The sequence below is a fragment of the Tachysurus fulvidraco genome, chromosome 14 (genome assembly GCF_022655615.1).
Source record: "Tachysurus fulvidraco isolate hzauxx_2018 chromosome 14, HZAU_PFXX_2.0, whole genome shotgun sequence".
Lineage (NCBI taxonomy): Eukaryota > Metazoa > Chordata > Actinopteri > Siluriformes > Bagridae > Tachysurus > Tachysurus fulvidraco.
In genome coordinates, this window is record NC_062531.1 from 8060553 (window position 1) to 8088508 (window position 27956).

Genomic DNA, 27956 nt, shown 5'->3' on the forward strand with positions numbered 1-27956 from the left:
CCAATGTGTGCATTTCTTAAAGCCCTGTATCTTGAAATTGTAGTATAATTCTTTATTACTACCACTACACTATCATTCAGAAGCAAAATGGAGAAGTGCAGTACCGGCGAGATTGTGGGTGGCGTTTGAGGACAGACTGCCTCCTTGAAAGCCTGTGGGAGTCTGGCTGGGCTGAATGACATGAGAGCGAGATGGAGGGAGAAGAACAGACGGGTTTGGGTTTTTCTCCACCACACCACCTGTTAAACACAAGAGCCAGGATTGATTCAATTTGCTTCTAATCCTATTCTCTCTCATTTCATTTTGTCAGATCAATTTCAGAAATCTTTGTGAAGAATTAGGTTTGTATGGATGTCTTGAAATAAATAAATCAACCAAAGTGTCATACAGTAGTACAGTAATGTTTACTTTTTATTATTATTATTATTATTATTATTATTATTATTATTATTATTATTAGTACTATTACTGTATTTAATACTATTTATACAAATTAAAGAAAAAAGAAAGACGATGCATATGATTTTCAAAGATCTTTTTTTTAAAACCTGGTTCTCAAAATGGAACAATTAAGTATGGAATAAAACACAATGGATGACAAACTTTATCCCATTTAATATAGAAGTGTTTTATTCCATTTATACCACCGCAATGACACTATCATTTTTCTTTTAATAAAATGATATTTATAGTACTACAAAACAATTCCTTCATGTCATGCTTACATTATAGCAGTCATTCCTTCACCAAACTTAATTCTTTCTTTGAATCTCTATCTTTGAAATTAATAAGAAAAATAAATGCAGCTTTCAAGGTTTCTCATCCAGACTGAAGACAGTCCTGGCTTAAATTGGCCAACTTAAAGCTAGCTCTGTTCTGTTTTTGATGCTGAAGACTCTTTCCAAAATATTACATAAACACATTTTTACTATACTTATGTAGATTGCTTATCTTCCACTTTGGGCTTTTCCCGTTAGGGGTGGCCACAGCGAATCATCTGTTTCTACCCAACTCTAGCCTCGGCGTCAGCATCTACTCTCGCACCAATTACCTTCATGTCCTCGTTCAACACATCTATACTGTACATCTCCTCTTTGGCTTTCCTCTTGATGTCTTACCTAGCAGCTCCATCTCCAACATCTTTCTACCAATACTGTATAACCGTCTCCTTCCTCCGTCCATGTCCAGATGACTATGTCCTATACTTTAAGCATGACTATCTGGAGTTTAAAACTCATCATGCCAAGAGATCAGTAAATTATCATTACGTCATGTCTGTGACTCTTTTATACAGTCTATTGGCAGAAAAGAGTGTATGCATTGTTATCATGCTCAATGTACTGAGCCTGAGTATTGATTCCAGAGCTTCAGAGCTTTCACAGACTATTCAGCAATCAAAAGGATACGAGATGTGTGATAAAATGAATGAGAAATTGAGCATGTACAGGAGAGGGGTTCTCTGACCTTAAGTGATTTTCAGGGCACCTTTCAAAAGAAAAGTGTGGGCCACATGTGTTTCACACCTCTTCACAAACCCGTCCTTGTTTTCTCTCGGTCAGCTGGAAGCACATTCTAAATGACCGCATTAGCTGCATTAATACCCTATTCTCATGGGTATAACACAAACATAAACAGCTCCAAGTGCCCCATTGGATTTGCACTTGATTACAGCTATTTGAGTGCTGTAATTAGAGCGTATAAGAAGAACAAGGTCAGATCTGAAAGAAACGTAGGTTTGCATGCTGCTTTTGATTGAAGAGGCTCTATTAAAAAATGTCAGCAGTGTGTGCATGCTTTCGACAAAGTCCTGAGGCTTTGGCCTGTCAAAGCTGTGCAGATCTGGCAGAGAAGAGAACACCAGCGCTTTTTCTAACCTAAGGGATGATGGAGAGCCGGAGCATGCTGAAACATTGCTCACGATCGGTTCGACCCTGAAGCTTGTTGGTTTCACAAGGATTTTGTAAGAACGTCTTGCCATAACATACAACAAACCACTCAGAATTGCCCGGTGTCCTTGTGAAACATGAAACAACAGGCATCGATCATCTACATCTGGCCAAAGATTTCTTTCCTTCTGTTTAGACAGAGGTTAGAAGCTTCTGATATTGAAATATGGCTCCCATTTTTTATAGTAAATACACATATGCTAGACACAACACTTAAATCAGTCTTTAAAATATAATTTCGGTATGATTAATGGGGAAAAAATGAATGGAAGCTTTACGGTAGGTCTGTAGTATTTCCTTTCAAATGCTTGGAATACAAATTCATACAAAGAAAAGAAGTAAAGAATAAAGTAAATCCATCTATGACAACAGCATCGGTAGATACTAAAACATATATGTACATACATATATGTTTTAGTATCTAATACACTAACACACTTAATGTGTTGACTGTCTAAGAACAGCTTTGATAGCAGTTTGGCTTCAAGGCAAGGTGTTTATTAGCTATATGCTTGACCAAAAGTGTGTTTATGTGACAATGACATGACAATAACAGAGTGACCGAAGGTGGGGCAGACACGTGACAACAACAACAACAATAACAACTGCACATGGCCAAAAGTTTGGGCTGATTCCTGACAAGATTCCTGAAAAATGATTTGATTACAATACTCATCTTTACTCAACGTTTCAATAGTGTTCTACTTGTAGATCGTTTTTCTTACGCGAGTCTGTTTATTTTAGTCTACCGTAGTTTTTGAAGTGTGAAAGGAGTTCAAATTAAAAAAAAAGTTTAATACTTTTATATTTGGTTTACTACAATCTTACAATAGGAAATATTAGAAGAAAATGAATAAGAAAAATGTTTTATTGATTGCATTACACACTGTGTAATAACGGTGTATAAAAAAATCAAAATGATACATCATTTTATAAAACCTTTTCTTTTTTGGTTCACACATCTTGATTGTTCCTCATGCCAAAGGCATGCTATTGTTCTCTAAATTGTCTCATCACAGAAATAAGGCACATTGAAGGAAAAATTAGTGCACAAAGATTTTACATATCAAGCTTTCCTTCAAGCTCAATCGCTCTCTACTGCTATTTCTCCCTCAAGTCTCTCGGCTTAGAGTCTGCCATGCTTATCAAGCTTTTGCAGCCGAACGGTAGAGAAGCCAGAGGCGGCCAGAAGAAGGAAATTCTAATCTTCATTCGCTCCATCTGCCTGCGTTCATCTTCTCAACGCTGGAAAGACCGGTCTGCTGAACGCAGGTGAAACAGCTGGCTGCTACAGCGATGGCTCATTAAACTGCTCCACTCTCGAAATCCATCCACGATGCATTTTGTTTACTCCATTATACTGTAATTAATTCATCTTTTTTTTTTCTAAAGATTTGAAGTTGTTTAATTATTTACTTGTCTGTTTACTTTGAGCTGAAATTAAATAAAGAAGATTTGATTAGGTTTTTCTTCCTTTGGTTTTTGTATACGCCAGGATGTGGTTTTAGCTGTGGGACAATTAAATCAGAACCAAAGAGGAAAAATCTGTTATTCAGCTGATCCAAAGTGAAAGCATAGAAACATTACATGGAAAACCCATCAAATAAAAATGTGGCTGAAATCTGACAGCCGAAAAAACGAGAAGTACTTTCTGACACCTTGACTATGATTTAAAAACTGGAAATGTTTTTAATCTTTCTGCACAAATCTTGTGTGATATTTCAGTTTAACATATATGCTGTTAAACACAGTCCACCAAAATCTTGTATCGCTATATAGTCGACGGAGTTGCCTCACACAATGAATGCCATGACTTGACCGTGTTGTTGGATATTCAGGTGCAACAGCTAAATCAGCAGCAGCAATTCATTTTACAATCTTTACATGTGATTTTCTCACTTTTCACGATTGTTAAAAACAAACAAACAATAAAAAAACATTCAGTAAAAGTTTGTTTGGGAAACCAAAAACGCTACTTCTATAGCAACAGGTTGAAAACTCTATTTCTTGCTGGCACCTTTATTTTTGATGGAGTCACCCAGCAGGAGAGCGTCACATCATTTCAGCCTAACTGAAAATAATCAGAACTCAGATTACTTCATTGATCTATGCCATTCAAATAGAGGTCCGCAAATAAGTGAAGGACTTCCCTACTGCTTTCTTTTATTATTCCTTCTTTGCTATTTGTCTGGTAATTACCTTAGCTTTGACCTTAAGCGGTCCGGGACGTGCCTGATAAAAATCACTATCACTCACTGAGCTGATAAATTCCAATCGAGTTCTCAAACAGACTAATGACCATTTCTCATTAAGAAACAAATACTGCAGACAAAAGCACTAATCCCGGATAAAGAGGCCTGAGCTCTTTATTCAGGAGTCTTGGATGATTTAATTGATTGTGGCTGTGAAGAGCTGTGACTTTGCCTTTAGTGAGCTATAAAAATAAATGCTGGGAAGCGTACCTACAAAAAGAGTTACACTGATAAATGTCACTCTGATCCTGGAGATAATTTGTACCATTTAGATTAAAACATCCTGTAGGTGCACCTTTTCTACCAGCTAGCGACAGCGAATATAAGTTGGTAAAACAAATAAAACGATCTATCGGTAATAGTCAGGCTAATTAGCCGAACGATGCGGTATATAGCACGCAGAGCTCGGTTTGACATCCGGGGCTTTATGGAACTTGTCTCCTGAAAGTATGCTTTGTATTATAGTATTTTTTAATAGTATATTTTGCTTGAACGGATTGTCAGGTTTAATAATCAGTTCTCTGTTATGTGAAACTGCTTAATGTATTGTGAGAAATGGACTATGCGATTTTCAAAAACGGCAAAATAATAAAGATCTCTCTCTAAAGTGTGTATATAATCAAAAAACCAATAAATATTGTCTCATTGACTGAATGTGGAAATATAACAGCCTAAAGTTGATGTCATGACAGAATACAGGTGATTCTTAGTCTCGGAATAATCTCGACTCACAGCTAGTTGATACACACAGAGCACCATTGGAAACAGAGGTGTACATCAGGACTGACATCCCATTGGACCCAACAAAAGAAGTTGTGGGTGGTTTAGCTTCATGTATGTGGGAGAGGGAAGTTCGCAGAATATAAAAAGGCCAGGTTCATTAACATGGAAGCACACTGGATGTGCTGTGTTACTCTTGTGGTTGTGCATGACACATTTACATTTATGACATTTGGCAGACACCCTCATCCAGATCAACTTACATTTTTAGCTCATTTTATAAAGGCCTTACACAAGGGCCCAGCTGGGGCAACTTGTTAGAACTGGGATATAAGCTCAACCTTCTGATCAGTAGTTCAATGGCTTACCCATTAAACTACCACATTCAATATTTACCCCATTCAGACCTTTATATTCATTCATTCATTCATTTCCTACCGCTTATTCGAACTACCTCGGTTTACGGGGAGCTTGTGGCTATCTCAGGCGTCATCGGGCATCAAGGCAGGATACACCCTGGACGGAGTGCCAACCCATCGCAGGGCGCACACACACACACACACACTCTCATTCACTCACACAAACACACACTATGGACAAGAAACCCCCGAGGCACGGGGAGAACATGCAAACTCCACACACATAAGGCAGAGGCGGGAATCGAACCCCCAACCCTGGAGGTGTGAGGCAAACGTGCTAACCACTAAGCCACCGTGCCCTCTTACCTTCAGTGGGTTTATATTTACAACATTAGGGAGATGTTCTTATGAAGTCTCTATTAACAAATACACAGATACTGGTTCACTAGGACATGGACTATGAATACCATCTGCCTTAAACTCTGTTGGGAGAGAATACAGCAAGAAAGGCATACAGACTGAAACAGGGTGGTGTGGGTAAATCTGGAAGGTTAAAAACAAGGTGCAAAGCTAAATTCTGGATAGGTTTTAGAAGTCATATTGTACTTAAAGGTAAAGCTGCCAGGAGCAAGTTGCAGTTGTTTAGTCTTGAAATGACAAGGGACTGAACAAGCACCTGTGTGGATAATAATGGACAAATACGCCTGAAGTTAGTAAGTGCTTTTTTTTCCTCTCATCAGGGCCACAGCGGTTTGAATTAAGAGTTGGTTTCAGTGTTAGGGACAGAAACAGTGACTGTGAAAAGGAGGGAAATTTGGTTTAGAGAATTTGTCAGAGCAGCTGGTATTGGCCAGGAGTTTGGGGAAGTGGCAGATATTTGACAAATGTGTATGAAGCAGTGGGAAATTTATAAAAGCTCTAGACGTTTGATGTCTGCAAATTTGCACACCGGTGGTTTCTTTCATTTTCTGGACAAATGTTGTTTGTCATCATCAAAAACTACTTAAAATTCTTCTATCATCATCCTTTTTAACAACAGAATCAAAACAAAGGGATCAAACCAAAAGTAGACATTCAAAGCTATTTTCCGATCCAACCAATCTAACGGCACATCTGGCCAACAACAAAAACCTCTGTCAGACACAATAATTTTAATCATGTAAAAAAAAAATGGGGTGGGCTCTAATAAAATATGTCATGCTCTGATTGAACACATCTAGTTCTAAATGTCAGGAAAGAAAGCTGAAATTCCGATCATATATTAAAAATTCTAAATGTTAGTGAATAGGGGAAAAAAAATTGGTTTTGTTTTTCCAGTAATTTGTGAAGGACCTGTACATGCATCAACATGAGCTGAGAAAATGTCACCTGTGTATTCTAATAAAAATAAGAGAATATGAAATTATAAAAGAAGAGCATATGGTAAAAATATAGCACATAGCTTACCGATGTTGCCGAGTCGGATAAACAGCCTGCCTTTGACAATGGTGTGGACACTCATGGCAGATATGGCCCTCTGCCCACCTCCATGATCTCTTGCCAGACTGGCATCCTGCTGGTACTCAGTGCTAATGACCTCCAGCTCATGAATCACCTGCACAGCGGTTCGACCCTGACGCAACAGATGCTACAGACACAGAACACACACGTCAGCATATTTTTCCATTTTTTCCCCCTCACTAGTTAAACTAACACATTCAACTGCATTTAATTTTTTTTTTATATTTAACAATTTACTTCTTCCATCCTCTATTTGCACATAAATGGTTTTTTCCCCCACCTTTAAAACAAAACAAAACCAGCAAAAAAAAAAAAAACAACAACAAAAAAAAAAACATGTCACTGCTTGCCGGACACTACACTTGTTTTTATATTGCTTGTGATATTTTATGTAACACAACATTTTTGTAAAGATTATTATTATTGATAGAATCAAAGCTCAGGGACTATATTCAATAAGTCTCAAAGAAGCTGTGCTGAACAGCAGACTAGCCATCTGGGAAAAAAACTATCCCAGTGTCCAGAGAGGTCTGTAGGCTATGGGGAGGGAGAGAGAGAGAGAGAGAGAGAGAGAGAGAGAGAGAGAGAGAGAGAGAGAGAGAGAGAGAGAGAGAGAGAGAGAGAGAGGAAACACACATGGATTCTTATCCACAGCCTAATTGAGACCGTCTAGACCGGTGCAATAATCAATAAGTGTAGATAGTGTAACTGTATTGACTTAAGCAAACTTCGCCATCCTTAAAACTGCCTCTTAAAAGAATAGAAGCCAAAAAATGGAATTTTTCCATTTGTAATGCCACACATACAGTGTGCAAAACAAAAAAGACAACAAAAAAAGGAGCCGGTTTAACCCAAATGTTTATACATGTTTATTAGTAAGTTTTGATGATTTAGGATGCTTTCTCATATATCATGTTTAGTTACTTTAAATCAAACCCTGGTGCCTTTTTGTTCCTCTTTGCTGTCCTTTGTTTAGGCAGATAAGATCCCACCTCTTGTACAGATCCAGAAGGCATTGACAAAGCACTTCTACAGACTGTAATAAGTAGCTTAAATATCAGGTAAAGTTTTTTAGATGCAAGCTGCTAAACTGAGGCCTGCAGCACAAAATGAGCCAAAGGACAGAGCTGTAGTACTACAACAACTGTCATGCGCTCTGGATAATTGGATTGCCAAACAAAAAGAGAAAACAAAAGCTGGAGGTGATTTACAAAATTTAGTTACACTATATTATTACCTGACCTGACCAATATGTCTATGTGTGGGCCTTCCACAAACTCATCTAGAATCATGTCTAGAAATGATGTAATTACAATGCCTCAGTGCACAAACTCCATGAATTCAAACAGGAGACAGAGACACACAAAAGGAGAAAGAGTAGACTAATTTTCCTTCACTGACTGATTTTCTTTTCTCCTTGCACACAAGTTCGCTGTAAGATGCCTTGCAGATTTCCACAGGGTTACTAATTTATCCTTTCAGCTATGTCAAGCTCACCTAAAGATACCTTAAAGTCAAATACTAATTCTTATAGCACGGATCTGCAAATTGGTAACCCAGGGAGAAGAAATAAAGCTAAAGACAGATATTAACCCAAGCTCGGTATTGATACAGGAGCCTTGGAGCTTTGAGGTAGCAATGTTACCTGCTGTGCCAAGGTGCCATCCTGAGATATTACCAGAAAATATCCCTGCTTGCAGGAACTATTTTCTAGTTTCCATTAATGCACATAATTCCCTCGTAATTATGCAAACCTTTACAATAAATGACATTGTTGTTGCTTTGTTAGTTTAGTTGATAGATTTGTCCATCTCTGGGATTTTTCTGTTTTCTCTACAAGACATTTCTTAATTCAGCCATTTCAATTTCCAGTATTTAGCAGACACTCTTAACCAGAGAGACTTACGTTATCTAATTTTTATACAACTGAGCAATTGAGGGTTAAGGGCCTTGCTCAACAGCTTGGTGGACCTGGGATCGAACTTGCAACCTTCCGATTGGTACCACTAGGCTACCACATGCCCCCATGCACCCCTACCCTGAGAAATGTCTGACAGAATTGGATCCATATTCTACATGCACTGTTTTATTGCAATTGAGAATGCAATCCTCTAGCATGCACTATTTATTTTTGGGTGCGAAATAATACCTATATACATACAATCAAAAATGCCATTTACTATTCACAAAAAAAAAAACCCACCTGAATATGTTTAAGGATTTGTCCAGCAACTTCAGATTCAGCTTAGCTTGTTGACTAGACACTTGACACACACCAGACAAACAAACCAAGAAAGGTGCGATTGCAACAACCTGTCCACATGTACTCCACAGCTGGGTGACAAATGCCACAATCTGATGACAAGAGGCTAAAGGCTTATCAGAAGTCTGATCTGCCCCCGTGTGTTTCCTGGAAAGGTCACTGTGTCTGTTCGGTGCTGTCGTTTTTGACGACATGGACACTGAGGTCCCTGCATGTGTTTTACTTTTGTTCTGTTATTCAGCATCTGCTGTTTAACATGTGCCTACTGAACAGGATGCCAGCACTGGGCACGCTGCCAAGCGGAGTAGTCATGGACTAAAAGTCTGGGAGTGTTACCTAAGAGAGCTGTTTAAATCCATTACCCAGAGCACTCAAATCCATAACTCATTAATTCTGCAGCAGTTTGCTGTCTCTGCTCACCTGGACAAAGATCAGGCATAAAACATTCATAGCACTGAGGGGCCAGGAAGGTGTTCGGGGCAGTTTAACACCCAGTTGCAATTGGATTAGGGGGAGAATGTAAGCCAGTCTCTCTCTGACACTAGAATCAGCTTTTAGTGTGATATGTAGTGATACAATAATGAGTCTTGGTCATATTTTAGTTACTGGAGTGGGATCTAAAGCCAGAATTATATTGTAGGGCAAACCCAAGAAAAATACCCTTAGTTTAACATTCTATAATGTTATTCAGTATGATTACTGTTAACTGGTTTGTGAGTGTTCTGGCCAAAAGTTCTTGAATTTTCTTTGGATTCTTTTTTTTTCCCCTGCAAATTGTGAGTGCAGTATTCATGTACCAGTAAAGACACAGATGTAATTCCTTTCTATGATCGCTGTACTCGTGTTCAGTGCATGTGAATCCAACCGGACTTTGTCACGAATACGAATCGTGAAGATGCTACACAAAGCATCTCAGCTCAAATCTGAGAAACACTTCCCGGAATCATGAAAAATGACAAGCTTCCCAGAGTATTATAGAGTTTGCTTGATCTGCTTGTGATGGTAAAATCGCAAAAAAAATAATTTGAGGGACAGAATAATATATTAGAACATGTATATCAATATAAACAAGAATTCAGCAATGTTTGGTATAAGTATAACATTTAAAAAAATGTTAGATGGGTACAAGAGTAATCCATCCATCCATTTTCTACAGCTTATCCGGGGCCGGGTCGCGGGGGCAGCAGTCTAAGCAGGGATGCCCAGACTTCCCTCTCCCCAGACACTTACTCCAGCTCTTCCGGGGGAATACCGAGGCATTCCCAGGCCAGCCAAGAGACATAATCCCTCCAGCGTGTCCTAGGTCTTCCCCGGGGTCTCCTCCCGGTTGGACAGGCCCGGAACACCTCCCCAGGAAGGTCCAAGAGTAACCCATCTAAGGTTAACTCATCTGGTTAAGGCTTCTTTAGAGGTGCTTCAGTGAGCTGGTATCCATGCACCCATGTTTTCTTTTTTCTTTTTTTGTTTTGTTTTTTTGGAGAATCTAAGCTGTCCATCAAACAAGGGGCAGGTTATTACATATCTAATAGTTTTTTGTTTTTGAATACATGTCTAAATATAATGTCTGCACTTCAACTTTGTAGTGTTTTAGGTAGAAATAGACCCATCTAAGGACATTACACAGAATCACACTCTCTAATAAGAAGAGTTTATCTAAGATAAGATTTTCTGCATTAAAAAAAAAAGATCAATTGTTTGACAATTATTCTTACAGATTTCATGCTACCTGAATCTGCATCTATGCATTATATGCAACTGTATTTAGCTAACAGCTATCATGTGGATATTATTATTATTATTATTATTATTATTATTATTATTATTATTATTATTATTATTATTATTATTTCCACTGAAAGGAAAGGACCAGTACTGCACCCTCTGTCAGCTCTATACTGTAGTTTTCACTATTTATATCTGTGCTGATGTTGATGTCAGTACAAGTTTGTCTCATGCAGCCATATTTTATTCTAAAATAAATTTGAAACATATCACCCTCAGGTCCACTCACAAATTCAGCTCCACGCATGATTGTAACGTTCTTGTACGTCACTCTGAATAAAAGCATCTGCCAAATGAATAAATGTAAACGATGTCGGAAAAGGAGCTCTGAGTCACGCACCCCCAGAGGAAATGACTGGCCACCTGTCGCTCGCTAATGTGAACATGGTTTAAGCTGTTTTAGTGTGATTCTGAACAGTGGCTTAGCGTGCCACTAGTGTGTGATCAGTGAACCTTGAGCGGAACGGCGGCAGAGCCGATGAGCAGTAGCGAGTCGCTGTCCCACACGTCTATGTGCATTGTGTGCAGTGCCAGGTAGCGGAGGAACCATATACGCTCGCCAGGCTTGAGGAAGGCAGGATCGACACGATACTTCAAGTGCAGTCCGGGAGGACCTGAAACACACCCATACAAACAGACAAAACAGATACAAGGACATAATGAGCAAAAAAAGTTTATACACCTTCATATATACAACTGCATCTACAAAAAAAAAATGACAGACATGATACTTTGAAAGCTCTTGAAGGTCACAGAAGATCCCAGAATGTACTCTTTGAAGAATGATTGTGACAATTGTGTACGCATTAAACCCTGCAAGGGCTCTTCTTTATGAATGCATAATGGTATAACACACAGTGTTTATAATTAGTGATGTCATGGTAACGGCGATACTTTAACAGCACTGGTTCTAAGAATTTGTTCATCAACACTTCTAGCATTGTTTTGTTTTCCCTTCCCACCATATTGAATCTACAAACCGTAGCAAAAACAAGCCACTGCAGTAACTGATGAATAACACTGACATCAGTGAGGAGTATGAAGGTCTATCAAGACATTGCTGTTTAATATTCATTATGAGCTTTAACTCTCCTTACAGACAAGGCAGTAGCACCAGAGTAACTCACTAAAGCTGGCGAGTGGGAACCTCATTGCCATGAAGCATGCTTATGTAATAGTCTAAACCCTTATGCTAATCAGAAGGAAGTCTTTAACATGCTGAACTCAAGGCCTGTAGTCTCTGGAGTTATTGAAAGCACAAAGAGACACGAGAATGTTCTCCTCACTGTCCATAGCTGACGCTTGACCATTTCCCCACTGCCATAGTTTCATATCATGTCGTGAGTGTATGGTCTCATGCCTGCTCTCTACATAACCTCGAGTCAGCCAGGCCACTTAAACATGACTCACACATGCCGTCTGACCCATAACGCCGAGTTCACTTCTGAGTAAGCACACACACACACACACACACACACACACACACACACACACACACACACACACACACACACACACACACACACACACACACACACACACACACACACACACACGAAAGACTTGTGTACTGAAAGCCAGGATCAATTCCTTTAGGCCTTATACAGTATGTACTGTAACCTGGTCCAGCTTTAAAAATGGCCTCCTCCACAAACTCGCATCCTTTACCTTTCCCTTTGTCTTGACTAATCTTGAGCTGTGTATTTCAACTGGCTGAGTGGGAGGAAGATCTTTCGTCATTGCCGTCACTGGCGCTGCCCCCAATAACACACAATCTATAGAAGTAATATATATGTTTATATCCTGCATCCCATCCACATGAAGAGGGCAAGTGAGAGCCTGGGGAACAAATGACACCCCATGTGATGCTCAGAAAATTTCAATTGCAGCGCATTTTCTTTTTCTCCATTTTTTTTCTTTCTTTCTTTCTCTCTCTCATGCTTTCTGTCCTCCATGTTCTTTCCCCTTCTCCTGCTGCCTGTCTTGGTTTCTCCATTCCCCCTCACTGTTCGCACCATTAACTCTCTCAGCAGGCTGGCAGAGGGCTGCTGGGATGACAACGCAGAGCTGCACACGGTCTCAGCTAGACACTGAGTCAGAGATGAGGACAGAGTGAAAGGAGGAGAGGCAGTGAAGAAACATGTACACACTGGAATGTAAATGGACATTGAGCTTGTTGTTTAAGGGCTTCAGGTCAACAGATGTTCACGAGAGCATTTCAGATGGGTGTCAAAAGATACACCTAATGCCAATGATTTGAATTTTGAAGAACGCCAGTGTGAGGTTATGTCTAAAAATGGTGGTTAAGAAGTGGGAAAAAACACGAACTTTGAAAATTTAGCACAAGTCTTTTTTTATTTATAAGTCAAGCTAGTTGAGGCTGTTGAGGAAGCAGCACACATGAAGCCAGCCAATCACATCTTTTTCAATTGTAACACACTGCCCCCTTCTGCATACATGAACTCACAGACAGCCTGTGATTGGCTAGTGCTACTATGATTGACAGGGGAGAAAGTCTGCCATGCCTCCAACCCAGAAAGCAATTTTGCTGCCTTGGCTCGCAGCCACAGATGGCGGTGTCATCGTCAGGACACAAACTACTGTAATATCAGCTTTTCTCGATGTGCACAGATGACAAAGATGATTTACTGAATCAGTACTACACAAAAACAAAAGCTGTCATATAACTATTCTGCATATTATGACAAAACACACAGAGATGCTGTTTCACAATTAAGTGATATCTTGTGGACAGACCACCAAAATCTCTGTCTCTCTCTTTTTTTTTAAACAATAGCTTACTTCCTTTATTATTGAGTCCACAAACAGTTTGTGCTATATTAGAAAGTTGTTCAAAGACTCTAATGACTAGCTGCACATGCAATGGGAACTGAAATACACTGTGTACAAGCCCATTAACTGGACAGACAATTTATAAAATTGTGGGATCTCAGTAAATCAGAGCCTGTTCGAGTATTCACTGAAATACAGACATTTTACTTTAAGGATGCAGGTTTGTACCTGGCATGGTAACAACACTCAAGCTATGATGAAATACAAAGAAATGGACTTTCTTTAATAAAAAAAGACACACTATAATATATTATATATAAAAAAAATTATAGGTAGGAAAAACTGATAAATACAGAGACTCGGACTGAATTTTTGAATATACCGTACATGCCAAAACTTGCGTGCTTGGTCTGAAAATGTGAGGAAATAATAACTAGAGGATAGAGCAGCGTTTATATTTTTGGAGAAAAAAAAGTCTGCCTGAAACACGCCTTCAACAGACCAGCCATGCATACTAATGTGTTTTCTAACTGATGCCAGAAATGTCCTTGTGAAAGCAGCCTAACCAGACATACACACACACACACACACACACACACACACACACACACACACACACACACACACACACACACACACACACACACACACACACACACACACACACACACACACACACACAGAGAGAGAGCGAGAGAGAGAAAAAGAGAAAGAGAGAGATTATCTGGCGTGTATGTGGATGCTGCCTATCACTGCCCATTCATTGCAAAAGGCTGAAGTACTGCATTCATGTGTAGCAGGCAAGCAAACACATATCATGGCATATAATGACTGAGGAAAAACAAAAGGAGAGTTTTATTGCAGCCTTGTTGAGTATTGGGTCACAGTTAGTGCTAATAAATGGTGGACACACGAAGAGAGGCTAATGAGTGCTTCTGGCAGGAGAACAAGTCCACCGTGCCAGCTTGGGTGTCTCAAGAACAACAAGAGCATCACTGAGTCATTCTGCTTTAGTTCTTTTCACACTATTCAATGGCTCCAGTGTGGTCCAGGAGTGATCTTTACAAATAAAAACTTAGACATGTCATCTGTTACTGTTTATCTTCGGGGAAAAATTATTTTCCTGAAATATTGCTTGGGAGGGAAACCTTTGAAGGGAACTTGTGTGTGTTTCAGGTGGTTGGAAAGACTTGTGTTGATATCAAGCACCAGATGTCTGTTTTCTGAAATCTCCTAATTTTCAACAGCTATATTCATCACCTTATGGTCATGTATCATTTCACTTGGACAATGAATATATATTCCCACTCGTCCACTTTAATAGGAACATTAATTATTATAATAATAATTGTTCATTATTAGTGCTAATAATCAGCCAATCATGTGGCATTCAATCATGTGTTTTTTTTTTTTGTTTGTTTTTGTTTCACTATATATATACTATTTATCATGATTTTTTTTTTTTTTAATAAAAATACATAAATTCCTTTTAGGCCAATTCCATTTCAATTCCCAGTTATAACATTACAGTATACGCTAACTGTACTGTATATAGAATCCCTGGGGACGAATACTTTACTATACATATATATAAAGCCACTCCGTTACCACCATATGCATTGATTTTGTTGCTTCAGTTACCTGCCAGCTTCCAGATGCTTAAAACCCCATGCAATTTTGCAAAACCCTGATATGTTTGGGAAGCATGCCATCTTTTGTCAGGCATAAATTCAATTTATTTGGTTTATGATGTTTTCTAACTTTGTATATTGTACCTCTAGCAGAAGCCTTAAAGATTGTATACAGAACAACAGAGTGTTTCCTTATTAGAAAGAGTTTGATGTTGATGAAGCTAACAGTCCTTAATTATCCAGTGCACAATGTACATACATACAGATTATGTCCTGGAATAAATATTAGTGTTGCTATAAAATCAGAAAAGATTGAATGGGTAAATAATCAGCCTTAACTACTGTAAGCGCTGAGCAGAACACAAGGGTTAAACATTGGCAAGTGGATGTGACGTGATGATGAATCTTACCTGATCCAATGCTGCCATCCTTGTTAGTAACAGACAGAATGCAGGGGTAATCAGGTCTCGAACTGGCATCGAAAGCCACAAGCCTGAGGCGTTGTGTGGTGACGGGAGGGAAGCGGTACAGCTGAAAGGTAAAATGTACGGTGCTCGGCGATTCCGTATTCACTCCAGCCTGATGGACCCTGGAAAACAAGGAATCCTGTGAGCAACCATTCCACTTAGGATTAAATGCAGGAACAACTGAAGACGTACAATACGATTGCATATAAAAGATCTTTTCGTTCCATGGCTACATTACAGGGTCAAATACATGCAGTCTGCTTTCATACAGTATATGAAAGCAGAAGCAGAAAATTGTCTTTGCATGCTATAGCATTACAATCCCCCTTGCCTGGAACCCAAACCTGTTCTGGCATGACAATGCCCTTGTGCACAAAGCAACTCTATGAAGACCTCCTCACCCTGAATGAACACACACAGACCTTTGGAATGAACTGAAATGGCAAATGTGCTAAAGGCTTCCTCACCTGATATCAGTGCCTGACCTCACTAATGCTCACAAATCCCCAGTCATGCACTGCAATCTAGTGGAAAGCTTTCCAGGAAGAGTGGAAGATATGATGACAGTGTAGGGGGAATATATCTATAATATGAGTTTCATAGTCAAGTGTCAACAAACCCTTGGCTATATAGTGTATTTTTATACACTAGAAAATGAACAATACTTGGTATTATAAAATGAATGTTTTCAAGCAGAACACCTTCGATGCTGTGACTATTGCACACTGTTCCCAGTCCGAATCACCTGCAGTATTACACACAGTGGCCAAAGCTGCAGAAATATTTTAACTAAGCTGATTAATAAAGTGCAGTAAAAAGCCACCTTGTAACTCCACATAGCACGATACATTACAGACATAAAGAAAAAAAAAGAAAGCTTATAACCAGAATCTTCTGATTCTTCTAACCAGAATCTTTCAAAAGATTATTAATAATATACTTTTAATATGAAGATGAAATATTTATCGATGCTTAAACACATACTTAAAATAATTTGAAATAATCTATTTTTGTTTAATAAATAAATAAACTGTAGTTTATTACGCCCATATAATGCACAGTTTCTTTTTTTTTCTTTTCTTTTTTTTAGCAACAAGAGGATTTGTAGAGCAAATGTTATACTTACTTCAATTTACTTTACTTTAAGAAAACTTTATTATTGTTATTTTAAATACAAATTCAGGGGGGGCACGGTGGCTTAGTGGTTAGCACGTTCACCTCACACCTCCAGGGTTGGGGGTTCGATTCCCGCCTCCGCTTTGTGTGTGTGGAGTTTGCATGTTCTCCCCGTGCCTCGGGGGTTTCCTCCGGGTACTCCGGTTTCCTGCCCCGGTCCAAAGACATGTATGGTAGGTTGAATGGCATCTCTGGAAAATTGTCCGTAGTGTGTGATTACGATTGTCCATAGTGTGTGAATGCGATTGTCCGTAGTGTGTGGATGAGAGTGTGTGTGTGCCCTGTGATGGGTTGGCACTCCGTCCAGGGTGTATCCTGCCTTGATGCCTGAGATAGGCACAGGCTCCCCGTGACCGGAGTAGTTCGGATAAGCGGTAGAAAATGAATGAATGAATAATACAAATTCTGTAAAGAGACATGTAACAATATTTAAACAGAATTTTTTTTCCTTTTTACTGTATTATCTTATTGTAAATGTTCCATAATACTAAAATGTAAGAATAAATGGTAAAAAGTTGAAAAACATGTCATTGATAAAAATAAAAATGGCACTTTGACTGCAAATTACTGCAGCGGAAATGAAAAAAACAAAACAAAACACTGTGCTGGTATAGAAAAATAATCCATTTTGCTTGGCACCACATGCCAACGTGTTGCTGCTGATTCATTTTTTATTTTTTTAATACCATTTTTATGTTTGTTGATGTTTTTTTTAAATTATAAACATTTTGAAAACCAAAACCAAAACAAAAACAAAAAGAAAATAAAAAGAAACAATCATTCCCTGTAACAGTAAAGGAAAAGCACAGAAGCTGAAAGTATTAATGGCCAAAGCTGATGATTTACGTCACTGTAAGTGCAAAGGCTTTCATCACAAATAAAAATTCCTTCCTTCATGGAGGTCACTAAAATTCCCACATTCCAGTGTGACATTATATTTATGATCTCATAATTCTGTCGGAATGAGTGAGTAAATTATAACGCAAGTTTAAACCCATGTGGTGCCTCAGCAATTCCTGGACACAAGATAGATTGTTTTCTTGCAAATGTACTGCTCCTTGGCCTTTAGCTGTCCTGGGAAAGAAAAATCAATATAAATACAGTTAGGTGTGATTTGTTGAAGTGTGCTTTTCCCTCTGGATCTGTTACCCAAAACATGACTCAACATAATGAAAATTAATTATGTCCATTATGATCCAGCAGTACTTTATATAAGCAGTGTTCACTCAGCCTTGCCTTCTTTTCATCACCATATGGCCTTGTACTGAGTACTGAGTACTGAGCACTGAGCATCTCGCACCTGGAATATACCTAGACCAAATAAATATAAAAAATAAAAGAAGTGAGGAAAAAGAAATTAATCAATGACTGTGGTGACATTTCTGAGCAGAGAGGGCTAAAGAGCATCTCTCTATTAGACAGGATAAATTAGAACAAAGAGACAGATTAAGGAGGGATGATTGCTTTCTTTGCCTTCTGTGGGAAGATTAGCAATCTATCACTTACCATTAGATAAAGCCAGAATTGAACACCATCTCCCCCTCCCTCCCTCCCCCAAACACACACATGCACACACACACCGCCTCAGAACACACATATTTACATATAATTCACACAGAATGCAAGTTGACCTCTGAGCCAATCATCCAAATTGGATTCATTCATTATAGCAATCTCCTTTACACCATCCGTCCCTTATTCTTAAATTAGATCACAGCTGAATTTTAGAATCTGGTGTTGATTCCTTTTTCGGTGTGAGCAGCTCTGATAGTGCTTCTAGGTTTCAATTTGATTGTTTACATACGCAAACAAACACAATACGACATGCAGTAAAATACCCCCCTCCCACACACACACACACCAACACCCACCACCACGCTGTCCATGATCGTGAAATAAAATGGAATACAATCACAGCAATAATACAAAATTATTTGTAAATATAGTAAAATTAGTCAAGTGTAAAATGAATGAATACCCCCCCCCCCACTGTCCATGAAATAAAACAGAATAAAAACATTTTTATAAATTATATAATGAAAAAAAATAAATACATAAATAAATAATGACATCAACATCATCAATGATATTAAAAAAAAATCTATTTATATTAATATAAAGCTCTATATATTATTTAAACACATACTTTTTCTGCCGGATCGGTGACCAAAACAGTATAGATATATGAAGTGCAGATGAGTGCGGTGCCATTTTTAATGTGATATCCAGTAAGCTGTGTAAAAATCCAGCTGAGATAGTGAGTGTTGTGCATGAGGTGTTGTTCTATTAATATGTTCAATATAATACATGAGCTCACAGCATGACTAGTTGAAACGGATTGGTCAGGAACAGCGTATTATTTTCTCAGACAGTAGCTCTAGCAGGAAGATGATTATATAAAATTATTGTGCAATATTAATAGTTTCTAATATAACAAATATAACTTGTACGGCAGCTGCTCCGCAAAATACAGAGAATACTCAGCAAAAACAAACGAATCATCAAAGACATCCATAATGATTGATCAAGTATTTTCGTATATGCTGACGCTGCATCATGTCATGTTATGCATATAATTAAAATATTTTTCAATGAAATGATGTTTTGTTGAGAAATAATATTTTAATATGTTATGTAAGCAGTATTTACCTTTTTTCTTTAAATTAGGTCTGTAGGGAGGGATATGAGAGGTGTGTGTGTGTGTGTGTGTGTGTGTGTGTGCGTGTGTGTGTGTGTGTGTGTGTGCGTGTGTGCGTGAGTGAGTGAGTGAAAAAAAAGTATATTAAAATAAACAAATACTACTACGAAAATAAAATAATAATAATAATAATAATAATAATAATAATAAATATAGATGCAAGCAGCGATTCCGGGGTCAAGCCAATCAGATGCACTCAGAATATGTCGCTGATGAACCATACCAAGTTTCGTAGCGATATGGCATTGCATTCGTACAATACTGGACTTAACGTGACAATCGCTGACACGAAACGTTGCTAAATGTCTATGTGTGTCTGTGTGTCTGTGTGTGAATGAGTGTGTGTGTGTGTGTGTGTGTGTGTGTGTGTGTGTGTGTGTGTGAGTGTGTGTGAGAGTGATTGAGTGTGTGAGTGAATGTGTATGTGAGTGAATGTGAGTGAATGTGTGTGTCTGTGTGTGTGTGTGAGTGTGCGTCACTGTGGTGCTGATTCTGTTTCTGATATTATCACCCAATACATGTGACAACCAACCCCTCAAGTATTAGAATTTGTTTTGGACTGTTGGTGGAACTAAAGGGTTTAAGCTAGACACACCAAAGTTGCTATAGTAAGATTGGCCTCTACATGTGTGTCAAATTACATAACTTTTCTATGTACGGTTCTATGGGCTACTTCTATGGCAGAAGAGGAATAATAATAAATATAGCTGCAAGCAGCGATTCCGGGGTCAAGCTGATCAGATGCGCTCAAAATATGTCGCTAATGAACCATACCGAGTTTCGTAGCGTACGGTTCATGTTTTGAGCCAACTTGCCCCTCAATTTGTTTGGACTGGTAGAGCTAGAGGGTTTGAGCTAGACACACCAAAGTTGCTATAATAACTTCTAAGACTGGCCTCTACATGTGTGCCAAATTTCATAACTTTCCTACGCACGGTTCTTGACATCAGTGGCGGAAGAATAATAATAAGAAAACTAACGATAACAATAGGTGTCTACGCCCTTTTGGGGCTTGACCCCTAATAATAATAATAATAATAATAATAATAATAATAATAATAATAATAATAATAATAATAATAAATTTTAAATATAGGAACGTCATTAGAGTGTATGTGTGAAAGCCAAAGTGTTACTTCTCCCTTACAGGATGTGTGTTACAGTAGGAAAAACACTGGATTTACGTTTTATACCTTAGATAATGTCCTTTCTATCAAGCCATAGGACATGGCTATATATATATAAAGGTCCCATAGCATCATGCATTGCTATATTTAGTCTACTACGGATGGCTTACCAAGAACCAAAAAAAAGAGAGAAGTAAAGAAAGATTGTGAAACTCTACCCCAGGCTTTTGTTTTCACAAAGCACAAAGTAGAGCAATAAAAGCAAATAATGCCCCTCTCTTTTCTCTGCATCTGCTGTGATAAATGGCTGAAGACACCATAACATAAGAGAAAGAAGGGCATGAGCTCATACATCACTTTCTCATTTCTCACTTTCTATGATATCAGGGAAGTACTGTGCATTGGTGATGTGCTTGCAGTTAAACAAACCAAAAAAATATATATAAAATGAAATAAAATAAAAGGCAGTGCTATGGGTTACAGACACAATGTTAACCAACACACTCTGGCTGTGCCCCTTGTACTGTACAAGGTGACAGGATGATGTGTTTGTTAGTAAGACAAAGACAATGACTGGCTAAAAACAGCCTGACATGAGAGCCGAGCACTGAGAGCTGGAGACTTACAAAAAAAAACGGCTGAGGGAAATGGAAAAAGCTTGTCACACTCTCTAAAATTTGAAGTTGTGAATATTTTAGTTCTCTACCATACCCACCTGAGACTAGGCCTACTTTGTAGCACTAAGGATTGCTCCAGATTGTCCGAGTTCTAGTCTCAGTACCAGAAAAACAATGTAATAAAGAGATAATAACCATGTAATACACATGTGTCAATGCATACAAAGATTATCTGGGGCAGAAGATTTACACGGGACTGTAATCAGACTAGAAGACGTATGATAATGATAACATGAAAGCAAAACCGCATGCACACACACACACACACACACACACACACACACACACGATTACACACACACACATGCTTGCACTCACACACACAAATACAATTGTTCAGACAAGCCATAGCACACACAAGCTCGCACAAACATGCACAAATACCTATGCACACACAAGTCAAAGCACACACAAGCACATACGCACGCACACAATCAGGCATGCACAAAAACACAGAAACACACACAAGCACAAACATACATGAACACACACAAATACGCACACACAAGTCAAAGCACACACAAGCGCGCACATCCACACAGGAACACACACAGAAATACACACACACACAGACAGAGCTACATTATTGATTTAGACATTTTGAAGCTTATGTTTCAGACTCATTATGATCTTCTGGGGTCAAACCGCATTTCCCCTGAATAACAAACACCACAAGAGAAAAGCTAAAAGCCCTCATTTTGAACCTAAAAACTCAAAACTTAAGTTTCTGTTCACGTCTGATGAACCCAGGACCGGGTCGGTAGCATTCCTACTCATAAGAGGCAACAGAAATATCATTAAAATGACTGAAAGATATCCCTCTATTAGAGATGGGAGCTAGGGGGCATGTCACTCGGTGTAGTCACATGACATGCTGAAATATTTGTGCATGATATCAAACCGACTGCTGATACCACTACAGCATCTAGCATTTTTTTTTACATTAGAATTTAAAAATTAGCTGCCATTTGCAATAATATTAGTAGCACGTCCTAAATATATAAAGCCTAAACGATTTTTTTTTCCTGCTTGGCATTTTGCTTGATGCTTCAGCAGGCAGGTGAGAGATGAATCTGTATCTGGATGTCAAAGGAACAACTTTAATCAAAGTGTCACCTGCTTCACAGGGAGAGATAGAGACTGTTTCTGTCTTCTTTCCAAAGTAAAATGGCAAATCATTCCAATGATGATTTATTACCAATGACCAAGAATCATTATTGCTTCCTGTCTCGGAACTTTTTACTTTTATTATGACCAATTTTGCAAAACATCCACATTCTCAGCATACCTCTACAACATAATAATAAAAACTCTACTTCACAAAGCCTTGTAGATTTCACGTTGTGTTAATTTACACATACCTGCTAAAAGCCAGGAACTGGAGAAGGAGTGTATTGGCCTGCAATGGATCTGCCTCTTCTCTGTGGGGGTCAAAGTTCACCGGCTCCTCAGGGTCCATAAGCTCAGCCACTTGGTTGAGTTCGTCACGGATTTCAGGGAAGCGGGAAGAGAAGAGATGAGCGAGGAAACCTCGAGAACTCGTCCTGCTAGAGCTGTGGGGTTTAGGTAGGTAGACGGGTACACAGACAGACAGACAGACAGACAGACAGACAGACAGATACTTTATTGATCCAGATAAAAAAATACAAGCATCTACTTGCAAGATAAATCTATATGTTACGCAGTAGCATTGTCTATAAGGAGTTTTGTTTTCGTTGGATTTAATATGCATCGAGCTGGATACATGGTGAATCATCCACATGCATTGCATCCATCCATCCATCCATCCAGAATTCAAGTTGATCAATAATCATTTCTAATTCTCCCTTTGACAAGTGAAACCAACCACACTAAGAGTCTAAAACGCACAACGTCAAACTACCAAAACATTTTAATGCATATCCAACATTCCCGCAGTGAAAATCCGAGCAAGACCAAGATAACAGCTCCTCAACAATTCCAGCACAGCACTTAAGTGAGCATGAAGAAGCCCAAGAGAGGCCCACGAGAGTAATGAAAACAGCCCGAGGGCCAGAACATCTTTCTGCTTCTAATCCATCTCCATTCAAATAATGATCAGACTCCTCCTGTCTGTCGGAGCTTTGATTTCTAGGCGTTAGATGAATGTGTCAGACATGCATGGAAAACCACTATGCAGGAAAGCAAAGTGGTTCTGTAGAGGAAAATAAAACAGAGCAGATATAGGCTTGGGTTCTGAATTACTCACATCTGTCTCACTGCAAACAATTTCAAAGTAAAACTGGATCCCACTCAGTGCTCAAAATGGACTCGACGTGAATAGTCATCATTTTAAAATAATAATGTTTTGTCAAACAAAGTGATTGATGGCCAGCGCAGCCACACCACCCACGAGACTGCAACGTTGCTAACCGCTACACCATGCTGTGGAGCTGGAGCTACATGATGCATTATAAACAAGCAAGCATACCATATAGTGCCAAGACTCAAATGAACTTTCATCATCAATAGTGATGACGGAGCATGCAGAGCTGATCGAGTAAATCAGAGAATAGCATTAATGTTGTCTACTAATGAAAAAAACAAACAAACAAACAAACAAAACTTCAATATGTTGCACGGAGTCAAATTTTGTTTGTTTAATTGCAAAATGAATATTTTATACTTCACAAATAGCTGTAGAATTTGACCTACGCTCTAAAGCCTTGAAATGTATCGGCGAATCAGTCAGTGATCCTCTAGTCTGTTTAGAGGTGCAGTTGTTGATGACTAAGTGTTTACAGACCTGTATATATAATGTTTCAATTTCCAAAAATAAAATCGTTCTTTCCTTTTTTTTTTTTCTATCCTAAAAACTGTCTCCGCCCCCAGTGCAAATCAGCAACCAATCAAAATGATTATTTTTAAATTGTAACTCAAATTATTCTTGGGAGAAATCCTATGACATGACTGATATAGTCTGATCTTTTTAGAAATCCCCAACACCGAATTTAGTTCTTAGCTGCAGTAAGTTCTCATTTACTGTCTGATGCACAAAAACTGATTAAATACAACCTAGGTGTGCAGATTTACATTAGAATATACACTTGAAAAGAAGAACTTGATAGTGACTCTTGCGGGTGTTGGAAAAAAAATGATGTGTAATTTATTTTTGTTTTAGAAATGAACTATTTGTAGCTAGTAGCATTTTTCATGAAGGGAGGGATAAATAAATGAAAGAAATCCCCAGGGTGAACATTGCACACCGACAATGACGGTAGTATAAGCTGTTACATGCCCATGAGAAATTTAGTAAATTCAGACAGCACAGCTTTAACCTGGGGGTATAAAATGTTAGTGTTTTTAACTTTTGCTGTGTTAACCCTGCATTGTCAATACGTACTGTACAGTGTGAAAAGATGTTGTGTTACATTGTTGGAGCTAGATGCTGATCACCAGACACCTAAAGAGAAAAGAAAGGATTCGCATTGAAAATTTATGTGGTGACAGTTTTCCTGACGGAGACAAACCTTTATTTAAAGTAGTAGTTATGGTTGTTATGGACGTCGACTATACGAACGTGCAACTAAAAATGTTAAAGCAGGGATTAGAAATGCACAGTGCGAAACATCAACTATTTAAAGTGTGGAAAACCTCCCATAGACTGTTATGTTTCTTACTTTGTTATTCATTACTTGTTTCTAGCTCTTGAACAAAAACTTGTTTTTACATCAAATAGAAGATCATTGCAAATTGCAAAGTTGTATCCAGGCACTAATCGAAAAATTATAGTATTAGTATAGTAACTCAATAAAGAAATGACCCAGAGCTGAACGACAACAATCCTCCTGGGGTAGAAATAAGTAAAATATGGTGTGAATATATCCATCCATCCATCCATCCATCCATCTATCTAGAATTCAAATCGATCAATAATAATTCCTAATTCTCCCTTTGACAAGTGAAACCCAACACAATGAGAGTCTGAAAGTAAAATATGGTGTGAATATATCCATCCATCCATCCATCCATCCATCCATCTATCCATCCATCCATCCATCCATCCATCCATCCATCCATCCATCTATCTATCTATCTATCTATCTATCTATCTATCTATCTATCTATCTATCTATCTATCTATCTATCTATCTATCTATCTATCCATCCATCTATCCAGAATTGAAATCGATCACTAATCATTCCTAATTCTCCCTTTGACAAATGAAACCCAACACACTGAGAGTCTAAAACGCACAACGTCAAACTACTTAAACATTTGAAAGCATACTCAACATTCCTATAAACAACAACAATCCTCCTGGGGTAGAAATAAAGTAAAACACGGTGTGAATATAGTCAAATAAAAACAGTAACAATGGCATTGTTGTACGCTTCACATTGACGCATTCTTCACATTAGTCAGTATGCAGCGTTGCACTTTGAATGAGAGCTGAAATGTGTATGCGTGTGGGTTTGGCATGTCAGTATGGAAGAATTCAGCATCTAGTATACAGGATCTCAGAGCATTTTCTGAAGCTTTTTCACAATTGCATTTAGAAAAGACTCGGTTTCCTGCTCAGCTAAAATCAACTCCTCCACACAAGCAAATGAAAAAAAAAAAGCCTTTTTTTTTCTTCTTTTTTTCTTAAAAAAAAAGGGGATGATCCAGAGATTTGGAGAAGGAGTAAAACATGCCTTTGGCCTCAGTGATGGTGTGCAATAAGTGCGATATGAGATTTATGACAGTGATTCTTTTCTAGAAGTGAGCTTCGTTTGCCAGTGCGGTCGCTGAATACAGATAAATGTGGCGTGCTTACACACAGCAGCAGTATGAATAGCATGCACAGCCTCCAGCAGTAACCCAAGTACCGCTACAGCGTAAAACACCCCCCACCCCCCACCCCCACACACACACACTCGGCACACAAAGACACACTATGACTTTCAGCTCAATAGCAGTGCATTAGTGTAAGAGCATGAGTGAGTTCGTGTCAACAGTATAATAAGTATGCAATGATCAATAGCATCATTTCCTGGACTCGCTGTATATAATTATTGGGTTGAAGCCATTATGCCAACTCTTCCATCAGTGGTTTTTAATTTGCTGTATACAAAGCAGGAAATAATACAACATGTAGATCACTACAATTTTCTGCAAAGTTAAGCAGACTACTTATTAGCCGCATATTTCCACGCCTTGTTTTGAACACGGTTCTAAAGGCACGATTGTAGTTCTAGTAATATGTGACCTTTAAGAAAACACAAGAAAAGCTAAAGAAAAGAGCACAATGCCTTACTCAAGGGCACCTCAGTCGTGGCCGGTCCGAGACTTGAACCCACAACCTTAAGGTTGAGAATCAGACTCTCTAACCAATAATAAAAATAATAATAATAAAAAAATAAATTTATATAATTCAGTACTCTTCTGTATAGGATGTTGTTTACTTCCCTAATTCCTGGGCAATGAGAATATATATATATATATATATATATATATATATATATATATATATATATATATATATATATATATATATATATATATATAAAAGAGTCTTTGTTGTGTTATGAGGTACTTTATTCTATACAGAGGAAAAAATGTGAACAGAAATTTGTAATATAATGCAGACAATGCAGCAAATATATAAAGAATGTGTATAAATTCACACTTCACACAACAGTTTTCAAGGCAAGGAAAACAGTGTGTGTGTGTGTGTGTGTGTGTGTGTGTGTTTTCTTTTGCTATAGCCCTGTTTCCGCCCTGTCCTGTCACTGCTTTTACCTGACTGTGTTCGCCTGTTCCATGTCTATATCTAGCGGTATCTTGACTGAGCCTCGATTTCCATGTTTTCTAAATCTGTATTTTTTTTTAGTTAGCATTGTCTGCATGTGTTTTAACCCCAGCTATGGAGTCAGGGTATGATTACAAAAATCACATAATTAACACAGTTGTCTCATGTCTCTCACCACACATTAAAACAAGCTAGACGTGTATTCTTTAAGTATTAACAGAAATAACAGAAAGCCCTTAACAATAAAATACAATCGTCTATGTAAACGTAATCTCTCTGTATAATATGTGCCTTAAGATTTTAAAACACTAGAAGTTTATCTGGAAATGAATGTAATTTCCGTACAGCTTTCTGATTCCTTTCGGACTCATTTTCAGTGCTGTTCCTCATTCTGAACAAATAAACATTTTTTTTTCCCTACAAATAATATAAAATATATTAAGCCGCACAGCACTGGCATTGCATTAGAATAATTGTCTGCATGGAACTACAGCAAAGATACCGTGTTACTAAATGAATTGGTTCTAAAGTTATGAGGAAAAATCTGAGTGTGTGCATGTATGCGTGTGTGTCCGTGTGAGTGTGAGATACAAACCCAGTTGTGTGTGTTCCCATTGTGATGACAGGAGCATGGACAGGGGTGAAGGTCAGTTCATGTAGATCACACTCTTCCTCTGGGGCATCCCTCATTCCCTCTCTCTCCATCGCACTGACTTCAAGGTGGGCTATGCCTACAGGTGAATGTACCTGACACACACACACACACACACACACACAAATTAATACCACATCCCTTCATGCAGAGCAAGTAA

The 27956-nt window shown here is 38.4% G+C and overlaps 1 protein-coding gene across 3 annotated transcripts in view; it reads right to left on the reverse strand.

Moving 5' to 3' along the window:
• Nucleotides 1–27956, reverse strand: part of nphp4 (nephronophthisis 4) — a 169421-nt gene that overhangs the window by 32251 nt on the left and 109214 nt on the right. For all 3 annotated transcript variants that reach the window (XM_047799914.1, XM_047799912.1, XM_047799915.1), the window contains 6 exons: nt 27740–27891; nt 22753–22944; nt 15657–15835; nt 11276–11436; nt 6724–6904; nt 105–239 (listed from right to left, as the gene is read on the reverse strand). In XM_047799914.1, the coding sequence (XP_047655870.1) occupies nt 105–239; nt 6724–6904; nt 11276–11436; nt 15657–15835; nt 22753–22944; nt 27740–27891 (1000 nt within the window). The remainder of the gene's footprint in view (nt 1–104; nt 240–6723; nt 6905–11275; nt 11437–15656; nt 15836–22752; nt 22945–27739; nt 27892–27956) is intronic.